This window comes from Phragmites australis, chromosome 10, assembly GCF_958298935.1.
Source record: "Phragmites australis chromosome 10, lpPhrAust1.1, whole genome shotgun sequence".
Lineage (NCBI taxonomy): Eukaryota > Viridiplantae > Streptophyta > Magnoliopsida > Poales > Poaceae > Phragmites > Phragmites australis.
Genome location: NC_084930.1, coordinates 729,350 through 741,554, shown reverse-complemented (window position 1 = coordinate 741,554; position 12,205 = coordinate 729,350). Strand labels below are relative to the sequence as shown.

The following is a 12,205-nucleotide window of genomic DNA, read 5'->3' as shown; positions in this document are numbered from 1 at the left end:
AAAAAAGTATTTGCCCATCCAAGGAATGGCCTTTAGTGTAGAATCCAGATTTCATTAACCGTGTTTTCTCCTATGATGATCTAGTGTCTAGGTTCAGCTAATGACAGGATGAAGCAACCAAAACAGGTTATAACTTTTCAGGCTCGACCCAGTCTGAGTATTGATCAAGTTTGTGTCTTGTTCAACAGAAAATATGACAAGTTTATGCGCACGTTCATGATACTATCCGACATGTTATCTGATGAATGAGCACACTGCGTGAGTGTAAAGAATTTTTCACTCGACTCTTGATGGACTGGACAGTTGGATATATTAGCCCCAAAAGTGGTCCACACTTTTACGGCAAGATTAAGAACCTTCTACGTCTAAGTATCACAAGGTGATGAAGGACACTTGAAATAGTTATATGACATCTTTTGTCTTTTGACCGTACTATAAAGGGGGGCTAAGTGTTGTAGTTTGATCTAGTTGAGTCTAAATATAGTTGGATGCACACTTGCGAAAATCTAGCACTAGGTAGCTCAAATAAATCTATGGGTGAGAAGTTGAGAAGTTAGAACTCAAAGTCGATTGGATCGGACAAGTTCTAGGAAATTTGTTATCACCGGATTGTCCGGTGTAAGAAAGATTTTTACTCACCAAACTATTTGTCGTTTCTTAGAAAATTTCAAATTGAATTCACCGGATTGTCCGGTGATGGAATGAACTATACACTAGAGTATTTAACAGAAGAATTATTTTTTCAGAGAAAAGTGAAGTTATATGCTCTGGATTGTTCGGTGATCTGAAGGGTTCATACACTGGACTATTTAATAGAAGCTCGGTATTTTTGGAGAAAATCAGAGTTGAACTGATCGGATTGTCCGGTGACTTATAGGAATCATCACCGGACTATTTAACAGAAGCTTCGTATTTTCGAGAAAATAGAGTATAACTCACCGGACTATCCGGTGATGCTATATGAAAAAATACCGGAGCATTTTGCAACGGCTACTGGCAACTGTCAAATTAGCAGACTGAAAAAGTTAACTCACCGGATTGTCCGGTGTTAACAGAGACGTGTGCACCGGACCATCCGGTGTTCACAGAAAAAATGAGTGGTTGGGCAACGGTTAGATTTGGACCTCTAGCCTATATATACCTCCTCACTTGGTTTCATTCGTCTGCCGTATTTAATCCAAATAGCTGAACCAAAATATATTCGATTGCCGTATTTGGCATATTTTTAAAACCTGCTATAACTGTCAGGCCATTTCCTTAGATATTTAATCCAAATAGCTGAACCAAAATATTTGTTTTCATCGATTGTTTAGAGAAATTGGTGGTACTACGTTTAGAGGTTTAGTAAATTTAGGATCGAGAAGACAAATATGGAAGGCAGATACTAACACCTCTAGAAAATAGCACACAGGCATTGTATGACTAAAACATTATCTTCAGATTTTTTTCAAGTGGCAAACAGTAAATAATTACAGTTACAATAAAATGGAAATTTAAACATGACAAAGCATCCCATTGTAGAACGAAACGGTTTGAAACCTACATGGTTTCCATAATTCAGTGCATACAAAGGAAAGAAAAGCATATAATGTTTACAAAGAGGACAAAGTGCACATCAAACTGAGACTGCAGTACTTCCATGGAAGATTTAAATTCGGAAATGAACCTGATAGTCAAAGTATATTTAATTTCTGTTACAATTCTTAACTGTAACAGTTATGGATGATTTATAGTCCCTCTGGTTTTAATACATGACGAGCTGAGGAAAGCTGTCCTAACATCAGGTATTAAAAACCGGTAGGAGTACTTGCTTTTCTTGAAAAAACGAACTAAAAAGCATTAGTTAATTTTTTGTATAAAATGGATCGTGCGATCCAATCAGAGTAAGGTCCAATACATTAGTGTTTAGTGGCATAGTGTCATTTAAGTTATTGCAACAATTGCTTTTATGAATGGGTGCAAAGGACTATGTGACAATGCGAAACCCAGATAAAATATTTTCTGATTGATGTAGAACCTAGACAAACAAAAAATTGCACAAGTTATTCATTCAATGAGATTATCAGCGACACTACTTAGTGAAAACGTATGCAACTACGTATATTCCTCTTCAAGGCTTAGATTGCATAGATACACTAAAATTTTGAATATATGGCACATGTGTATTGCTTAGTAATGTACAACAGATCAAACTTAGCAAGGGGACAGAACCTTCTTAGAGTTCACTTCTTGATCAACTTGATTTTCTTCCATTACTTTCCACTGTAACAGTAATAATGCACTTTGCTTCTCCTCCTGTACCAAACAACGTTAAAGAATATTTTAAAGTAACTAGTAACTACCTTTGACTTCTGAAGCTCCAGATCCTCCTGCAGCCTCTGGCATTGTTCTTCATGCTGCATCCTTAGTGATTTTATTTGAAGTTCATGCTCTTTTCTAAGCAATGACAGCCTCTACATTTTATACAGATTTCATTAGTACGAAAACCTCCATGACCCAAGCATCTAGTGGAATTTGTTACTAACCTCGCTCAATTCATTCTCAGCCTGAGACTGAATGCGCTGCAGTTCTTTTCTAACAACTTGCCCATACCCAGCTACTTAGTTTCTGTATACTTGTGATACAATTTAAGCACACGACCATTACCATTTCCGATTCATCATTTGGTACAGAAAATCTAACTTATACCTTTTTCCTTTATGGTAGTATCATTTGCACATGGCCGTTCCTTGTAACTCCGATCCATTTCTTCTTTCTCCTGCTTCCCTGAATTAATGGGACAAGAGACAGTATTGTCAAATAATTTCATTAGTATTTAGCACATCGTTAATCGTTCCGTCTATTAACATATCATACCAATGCACACAGAAGTATAGAACATATGAACAGTAGTGTCGAGTTACTAAGTTGTCAGAGATTCTACAAAGATTTGTAATTAACTTGTACTGGTTGTAAATTGTGAAGAGACTGACCAACCTGAAATGATCATTTGTTCGGCACACTCCAGTTTTGTTGATAAATCATGCAACAGGCAGTTGAATTCATCTAAAGCTGTGGAATTCTTCCCAAGTATCTCCTCAAAAAACTTCTTATCTTCCTCAGCTGCAAGTGTATTGTTTCACCATTTAGATCTGAATAATAGGTGTGCAATGCATGAGTAAATTTCACCATAAATGTTACCTTGTTCTGTCTGACTAGCTAGCTGCTGCAGAGTTTCAGTCAGTTGATCGCACAAGGTCTTTGTTGAGATCTTCGAATCTAAACCCTGCAAGAGCTTTGAATCTTCAGTCTGCTTAAGCTTTGCACTTTCATTCACAGCTTGTTGAAGGCCTTCTAAAAGGTTTATGTGTTCTGTTGCTCTTCTCAGTTTGGTATGCTGAATTTATATAAAGCCATATGTATCAGTAATAAGAAATCCTGACAAAAACCAAAGTAATATGTTGGTGTAGGAAAAAATTATACAAGGTGATAAACACATTTCGTACTTGAGCCAATTTACCCTATGTCCATAACAGCACTGGAACATTAGTAACATGAAAGTAGACTGCAGTAATGATACTACTTTGCGATTCTGAACTTAACAGAACTATCTGTAATGAGGTTTATTGATGTAACAAAGAAGTGACTCCTTAAGGGCAATGTCTCGTGTTTAATTAAGTTCAGGACTAGCCTTCTTGATGAACATACAGAACAAAATCCAGTGACAAAAGGAAGGTGGAATTTCGTCCATGTTTCAGATAAACTACTGGAGGGTGGAGGCATACATCCATGATTTTGCAAGTGAGCAATGTTCAGAGTGCTTTTACACAAAAATACGTATTCAAAAGGGCACATACATCCAAAAAATTATTGAACGTGACTCTGTTGGTACTGACAACGCTTGCTAAACACCATCCAATTCCAGCAGTTCATAGGTAAAACTATTCGACGCTACTACATATATCTAACTTCCGGGGAAATAAACTGGAAAGGGAAACACTGCAAAGATAGTATAATAAATCACGAGATTCAGGCTACCTATAATGTGTGCAGCCTTCGAATGATAAAATTTTATGCTTGTGAGCTGCCAATAGTGATTGAACAATTGTTTTTCTTCCATGTTGGCATGATTACATGGTTAAGTAATGCAAGCCTACCAAGTTAGTTTAACAAGAACTGTACTGCACTACTGTAATTCATCTATTCTACCTGGAACTGAATTCTGTAGCCCACAAAACATGATAGAATACCATAACAAGGCTAAACTAGAAGAGTATCGATGTGTCCTACCACCAGGGATCATACAACTGGCACATCCAAATAACATACAGCTTTGCAATTTTGACATTGATCAACCGGTAAAACTTTTTCAGCTAGTAGCACTATCCAAACAGACACCACATCTAAACCATGCAGAAACTAAAATAGTGACGGGACAACTAGGAAAAAATCTCAGGGACAACTTTAATTCATGCAATTCAATGATGCGAACTATATTGGTTGCAGTAAAATTCCCCACAAGGCAAAAAAAAAAAAAAAAAGGCTGCAAAATGTTGAGAAATATACCGCCATTTCTAGATCAGTCTTCACTGAAGCCTGCTCCTTGACCAATTTCTCTGCAACCAAACAAAAATTCCAAGGGAAATCAATGTAGCTCATAAATTAAGGCAGCCTTCTCAAATCAACGAGAGGCGAAAACGAAATCAGAACCTTCTGTGTTCAAAAGATTGGCGAGGCTCCCATACGTAATACCCCCAGCATCCGAGGAGGGCCTGGGGTTCGTGGCCTTTACGGCCGTCGAGGTCGACCCAACGAGAGATCGGAACCCCACGAGGCCCCTAAGCCCCGAGAGCTTCTGCATTTCTACGGAACCCTAGATTTCGCCGAAAGCAGTAGGGCTGTGGCCATAGCCCTAGCTTTAGTGCAACGAACCAACGAAAAATGCGTTGAACAAGCCCTAGAGCATACGCCACTCACCGATTAGAGCGTAGAAGGAAATTTGGTGGTGTCACCTCGCAACCTTCCGACGCTTCGAGAACCTTCGAGGTGAATTGGAGCGGAAATGAAGCCAATTGAGTGAGCGCGATTTGGGGTGCGGGAGCTGTGCTTGAATTGGACCAAGATGTCATAGATTGGGCTACAGGACATAAGATGCAGACCGGGTTGCAACAAGTAAGACTGTTTGTTTCGACTTTGATTCTGACTTTTAGCTTTTACAATCCGAACATACAGTTTTTTGTTATAGTTTTTTTATAATTCGCTTGTTAGATTGTGTGAATCTGAAAAGCTAATTTTTCTCAACTTTTGATAGATTGTGAAAGTTTATTTTACTAAATTACCCATTAAAGTTTTTTGAATCTACAATTTAAAAGTTTTTCACAATGCAGCTTTTTACTCCAGTTTTTTATAATCCACAATCTATAAGCTGCTTTTCAAAATTCCCAGCTAAAACAAACAGGTCCTAAGGTGGCTCAGTTAGCTGATGTTAGCAAAAGGGCGCATAAGAGGGAGCTAGAGTCGAACGGAAGCCACTTCTCTTCTCTACTACTTAAAAAAAATATCTAATGAGTCACACATCCACCCTGAATCCCATAAGTCCCGCGCTCACTCTGAATCCCATAAGTCCCGCGCCCACTCTGAATCCCGTGTCTTGCACCATTAGACGGCTCATATATCCCGCTTCAATTTTCTTTTGCTCCCCCTCCACCTCGCGTTCTAGGTTCGCTGCGTTCCGCAATCCATGAATCCATATGGAGGGCCGGTAGGTGGGCCATGATCCTGCAACCAACGAACCACCCGCCCGCATCGCTTGCCCCCGGCTTGCACATCCTCCCCTCCTTCCTTGCTGCTACCGCATACCCTAGCCTCACGTCCACACCTCGAGCATTGTCCGTGTATGGACCCGCAGCAGTGGAATTGGTGGATCAACACTGTCGTTCGACCACTTCGTCGCCAACGCGGAAGAGTGCCACCGTGTTGTGTGTTCCACTCCCTAGGCCACCCTATGCCCTTTGCTATCACGCCACCCTCAGAGTTCTCCGGTGAGACGCCACCTTGCGACAATCTTGTTTTGCCCCTCCCTCTGCTACTCGTCTTACCTTCTTGCCAGAAGTCTCCATGAAGCTCCATCGTTAGATGCAAACACACATCACGCAGAAACCCCTACACCCCCCTCCCCCCTCCTCTGATGGATCGATTCTTGATCTGGGGTAGCTGGGACCGGCGGTGCGGGGACGAGTGCCAAATCTAGGAGCGCGGCGCCTAGATTCGGTAGTGCACCCTCGCCGGTGAACCGTGTCGCAGGATCTCACAAACCGACAATGCGACCTCCGCTGCCTCAAGCATTGCGGCCACCTCAACTTCACGACCCTCAAAAATGTCCTTTTCCTCAGTGCAGGCTCTTGACGACACCTCTTCTATCAGTTTGTTTGTGATTCGATCCGAGTATCTGATTCATGTGTGGTCCGATCCACCAATTCCAGATGGGCTTTTGTGCCGATGCAAGTTTGGGGGGTAGGATTTAGGTGTTATTCTTTTGTTGTTTTATATAGCTTATTAGGTTTTCATGCATGCAACACGCAAGGTGCTTGTCGTATTTCCTAGATAAGGCTCTGCAATATTTCCCTGATCAATTGTGTAGACGTATAATTTTTACCAGACTACTTGCATTGCCTCTCATTTTCTAATACAATAATGTTTGCCTTCATCTACCAATCTGATTTAGCGAGGGTTCTTCCTAAGTTAAAACCAAATTGTTTCATAGTGCTCCCATTTTGTACTTGCTGTCATCCATTGCGGCATCGAGGCAGTACGGTGAAGTGAGGTACTAAAATCTTTAATGTGTACATATTTCGTTTGTAGTTCCCAAGTCATGAATTAGTTGATATTGACTTTACAGATGAATGTTCCTTGTGCATGTTCAATCATGCCTAGATGTCATGTATGATCAAACCTTGCGAACCTATCATGATGCAAATTGTTAACAATGATGCATTTTGGGTTGTCAGATCATGAATTTTGAGCAATTGTTTCTCACACAGTTGTTTCACTCCTTTTGTGCAACAAGATTGAGTTTATTTTGTGAACACACAGGAAAGGTGTCACGTCCCAAAAATGATAAGCCGTAATTAAGCATCGCTTAGTCATTATCGCATGTGTTGTTACGTAATTGTCTGACAAGTTTAGTTCGAAGGTGTTTTAAACACCCTAGAGATGGTTTAGAGCTCCTGAGAAAAGCCCTAAATCCTTTGGAGAAAAAAGGGAAGGTAAAGCGGGAATACTTAAAAATATTCAGCACAAAACCCCTCTTGCGGTCTAATCGGGATCACCCGCGGTCTGACCGCCAGATGGCAGCCACGTGGGCTTGCCATGTGTGCTTGCTGCGGTCTGACCGGCGCCCTTCGCGGTCCAATCGCCAGCACACAGAGGCTCGACTTAAGGTGGTCGATTGCCTCTCTCACTCTCTCACTCTCTCCACCCAACACTAGAAGAGAGGGATTCCCTTGTCATCGCGTTCGAGGGCCAGAGATCGGAGGAGGGGACTCTCACGAGCTTCCAAAGGGCTTCCCCAAGCGTCTTCCCCTCTTCTCCCTTGTCGGAGACCTGCCGTTCACCTCAAGCTCCACCACCACTCCGGGAGCTGATCCACAAATAGAATCCTTTCCGAAGCAAACCCATCCACTAGAAAGCTTCAATGCACTATGGTGAGGCATCCCCTACCGTTTTCCCATTGTTTCCGAGCTCGATTCGATCCCCCGTGTCGTTTAGGCCCAAAACTCAACCTAGGCTAGGTCTAATCCATGGGGTATTTTGAGGTTAGCTCGGTGAAGGTAGTCTAAGTCACTTTAGAAGCACTCCACTAGTCCTATAGAGCATTTAGATACCCTCCTTGGTCGAGAGTCTCGCCGGAAACCTCACCGGCGACCCCTCCAAGGTGCTGCCGGTAGGGCCTGGTGATCTGACCGCCATGGGGCCGGTCTGACTGCCAGTTGGGACCAGAAGGTCTGAAGTGAGGGTTCTATACAGGGGTCAGACCGCCGCTAGGGCCGGTATGACCGTTGGTGAGCGGTCTGACCGCCGGATCAACATCGGTTCGACCGCCAGCCCCCGAAACACTCTGCTGGCCGCCAGTCTGACCGCCACCCCAGGGTCGGTCTGACCGTTAGCCACTGAAGGCTTGGTGCACTTTAAGTTGGCTTATCCATAGTTTGAAGCTTCGAAGCCCTAGTCCCTTAGCGGTCTTTTGCGAATGTTTTTGAGTCTTGGTGCTCCACTATTACTTGAGCATGCATTTTATGCATCCTTTTTGCATTGTTCATTTATTTATGCGTTGCACCCGTGTTTCTTTTAGAGAGCATTGATCCGACAGTTCAGGCGAGCGAGGGAGACACCGAGGCACCCCACTTCTATGAGTTCTGTGCGGGTAGCATCAGGCTGCCGACAGAGCAGCAAGGCAAGCATCTAAGCATCTTGAACCCTCGTGTTGAATCGAATGAAGTCAAAATTTGATAAATTATACTTATGTATGTTTGCATGATTAACAAGTCGATGTCGGGCAAAAATGGGTAAAACCTATGTTGTATTGCATATCCTCTACCTTGAATTGTTGATTATCCTCATCCTTGTCACCTCAATAATATTGTTTGTGTCTAGCCTAAGAGTTGTTCGACATGCTTGGCATTGCATAGGTCCTCGGTAGAAGTCGAGTGACGGTGATGCCGTTGTTCGCGAGCTTATGGCTTACTTAATGTTTCACACTATTGGTTATGTTGTTGAGATGGTTGAGATGTGAGAATGAGACGAGATGTGAGTGGTGTTAGGGGTATCATCTGTCCTGGAGGAGGTTTCCATAGTAGTTCGGGGAGGGAGCCCGGATACCATAGACCACTATGCATCAATTAAGCACCGATCGTTGGCCGCCCTTGACTTTAGCACTTACCGTACTCACCACATACTGATCTAATGGTAAGGTAGGCCGAATACCTCTGTAGCAGTGATCATTTGGGTCTGAACATCGATGGTGTGAGCGACCAGGCTTGTAGAGGTATCTAGTTTGCTTCGGAAGTAGTTCTGGATACCTCCATGCCGAACGATGCATGTATCAAATGGTTGGGGCTTATTGGGAAAGGTTGTCACGAGTACCCCTTGTATGGACCTGTGTGTTCATGCAAGCCGAATGCTCCTCGTGTCGTGTGGGTAAAGGAGTATCCCTCTACAGGGTGTAAAAACAGTTCAAACTGTCGCGCTCTCGATCATGAGCATGTCTTCTGTCCATGCGCATCATCGTAGAGTCACGAGTTGTGGTTTGTGGTTGGATATGTTGGTCACGGGGAAGATGGTTCGTGTTGCATACATGTTCATGATGGTTCCAGTTACATTTATGTAAAGTTGGTCATTGCAGGGTATAATGGTATTGTTGTTAGTTAAGTTTAGGTGATCACACATATGTCTAGGTTGCTTAAACATATTAATGTACTTAACCTTGAGGCTATTTTCCTGCTAACAGCTCAATGCATAATCCTTGGAGTCGAGCTATTTATATATGCTATGGATTAAGTCTTGCGAGTACCTTCGTACGCAGCTGCTCCACAGGTTTTGCAGGTGAGGAGGAAGTGGTGTTTGGCTACTTCGTGCCCGCCGGCGATGGTGACGGGCAAGAGTAGTTCATCCTACTCTGTTGGCATATTTTGAGGTGGAGCCTAAGGGCATACGGCACCACCCATCTTTTGTTGTTTAGCTTTTGTTTCCACTGCGTAGTTTCTTTTGTTGGTTAGGAGTTGAGCAGGTTTTAGTCTCCTCCTAGCTCTCTTTTGTTGTAAATTGTAATAACTTGGTTGTGCTTAAGAACCTGTAATACAATGTTAATTACTTGCTCTTTCTTAAGCTGTGTTGTGATACTATATGTTGTAAAGACATGTGTTCTGATCTTGGGCACAAAACACCTGCCCAGACTACTAGGATGATATTCTGGTTAATCATTGAGGTTGTGATTATGAAAAATGATCATCTTAGTGATTAATTAGAATATTATTTGGACGGTTCCCCCACAAAAGCTAAGAGGAGTAGGGGAAGAACTAACAAACAAATATACAGGGAATGGATTTAGACTCTAAATTAACTTGAATTGATGACTCTGAATTATCTGTTCTAACCTGAATGCGGCATAGAACTGGTGAATCGATGAGCTAGGTTAGGCATATATTTCCTCATGCAGCAAATACTATTGTTTGGGGGTGTAGTTGTAATTATTTTTGTATCTGTGAACCGGATTTGGTGTGTTCATGTGTGCTCATTGTTTATTGTTCAGTGTTTAGTGACGCAGTGAGGATCTTTGTGACCATTGTTGATGGTTGTCATGGTTAGATTTTTGCCGTGGCAACACACAAGCATTGTCTGAATTATTTGCTTCCATTAGTTGATTCATCAGAAAAATGTTTCGTATTTACGAATATCAAATTGAAATGGAAATAGTGGTATCTAAACTTTTGAAACACTACAATCCTTTCCACTGTACAGGGGGCTAATTTATTTCAGTATCATTAGTTCTTACTCATCATCATTATTTTTTTCTTTTTATTACAGGGTATCCTTTGCTTTTCATGTGAATTTATCTCCAGTCATAAATTTTGTCTTATTGATTGTTAGGCAATTGTTTAGGCAGGCAGTTGTATTTTTCTGCCCTACAACTTGAATGTAAAACTACATATTAGGAGAGTAGCTACATCCCACTCCAACGTAGGACTGTATCGGCACAGAGGTTAGTCAAAAACAACATGCTTGCTAGATGGTTTATCATGTTTCTCCTTGCCAAGTACCATTTTATTGCTAGCTGGTTTATCATGTTGCTCCTTGCCAAGTACCATTTTATTGCTAGATGGTTGTGGTGCAGTACATTCCTATGGATCATTTTATTGTTGTAGTAAGAAAGAACCAGTGAATCATTTTGCATAGTCAAAGCTTGCGTTTTGGAGTGTTTCATTTTGGATCGGTAATTTTGATGGTTTTTGGAGAAATATTATTTCAAATCCTTTTTTGTTGAGCGCTTGGAATTATTTCAAATGAAAGAAAAATTGACAAGGCCAATTTTGTTTGCTTCGTGCTGGATGGAATTGCACTCTTGTTCTAAACGTAGCCAAGAATTCACATCCTTCTTTTCCTTTGCAGGAACATCCAGGGGCAGTGCAAATCTCTATTTGTGCCATGATTTGTTACAGGTCAGCAAATCTCTATGCAAATTTGAGGAGCACTGAATTTGAACTTATGATGCAATATTAAGAATCTGAAGCCTCATATGGGTACCGAGGTGCACTTGCAATCGGAACTCTTCTCGATCCCTTCTCTATACTCCGTCTAGTCTTCCTCTTTCTATCCCCTAAACTCTGTCTATTGTAATCAGAGTCTTCCTCTTCCTATCCCCCTAAGGTGGCGTTTGGATGTTCACTTGGATTGGGATACATATATGAAATGGGTTATGGAGACTGGGCTAGGGGTAGGGATATCAAAATCTATTCCATATCTAGTGTTTGGTATGAAATGGGTTAGGGAGTAGGATACAATTTTGATTTTACCAAAATGCCCCTCGCAAAATTAAAGCCAAAAATATTGTTTGGCTGGTTCTTTTCTTCAGCTCCTTCTACAGAAGAAGCATGTCGTAGCAACAACAGAAAAATAGAAGGAGCAGAGGAATACGATAGCAAAGAAGGAAGGAGGCATCATACACAGATCCACTCAAATAAAGATCAGTCGAGGTTCCGGACCTCTGGTGGCTTGCATCTAGCGCAAGAGTCGCCTTGATCGAGGACAAGGGCCCAAGCGTGGTCGAGCAGATCTTGGTGATGCAGGCCTCGATCGATCCAGTGCCGCCGTGCGGTGGATGGTGAACGCAATCAGGCAAATGCGCTCAAGGAAGACCAGCAGAAGACGAGATGGTTGATGTGCTGCTGCTGATGCGAGTCGAGCGCGGCGGGGAGCAAGGTGGCTACGAGCACGGATTGGATCGGGTTGCGGTGTGTCACGAGCCTCGTGCGGGAGCTGACCAACGCCGGCGGCGGCAGGCCTTGTCATGAGCTTCGGCGGAGGCGACGAGAGGTAGTTGATGGCAAGCTCCCATATCGCAACCATAACCCACCTCCTCCACTGGGTTTTAATGTGTGAAAAATGAGCCACTCATATCCTTTTCCCAAACCCCTCTCATATCCTATTCCCTCAAACCGAACACGGGTTCAAT

At 42.4% G+C, this 12,205-nt stretch overlaps 1 protein-coding gene across 3 annotated transcripts; it reads right to left on the bottom strand.

Annotated features, from left to right (window-relative positions):
• Positions 1-2,265: 2,265 nt before the first annotated feature.
• Positions 2,266-5,708, bottom strand: LOC133883460 (synaptonemal complex protein ZEP1-like). Of its 3 annotated transcripts, none has more exons than XR_009902883.1 (6): positions 4,690-5,708; positions 4,546-4,595; positions 3,181-3,376; positions 2,977-3,102; positions 2,526-2,766; positions 2,266-2,453 (listed from the first exon to the last, which is right to left on the bottom strand). XR_009902883.1 is itself a non-coding variant. In XM_062322791.1 (6 exons), the coding sequence occupies exons 1-6, from the start codon at positions 4,838-4,840 to the stop codon at positions 2,597-2,599; spliced, it is 612 nt and encodes a 203-aa protein (XP_062178775.1). In that variant the 5' UTR covers positions 4,841-5,708; the 3' UTR covers positions 2,266-2,596. The 3 variants fall into 3 exon arrangements, 2 of the variants coding, with proteins under 2 accessions (XP_062178775.1, XP_062178774.1); XM_062322791.1 differs by having other exon boundaries at positions 2,266-2,607; positions 2,689-2,766; XM_062322790.1 differs by having other exon boundaries at positions 2,266-2,766; positions 4,690-4,877; positions 4,957-5,708.
• Positions 5,709-12,205: the final 6,497 nt, after the last annotated feature.

Excerpts from the sequence above, each read along its gene's own strand:
- LOC133883460 (XM_062322791.1), bottom strand. The coding sequence starts at position 4,840 with ATGCAGAAGCTCTCGGGGCTTAGGGGCCTCGTGGGGTTCCGATCTCTC. Across the intron at positions 3,377-4,545 it reads AGACTGATCTAGAAATGGCG|CATACCAAACTGAGAAGAGC; the intron begins GTATATTTCTCA and ends ATATAAATTCAG. Across the intron at positions 2,767-2,976 it reads CGAACAAATGATCATTTCAG|GGAAGCAGGAGAAAGAAGAA; the intron begins GTTGGTCAGTCT and ends CCATTAATTCAG.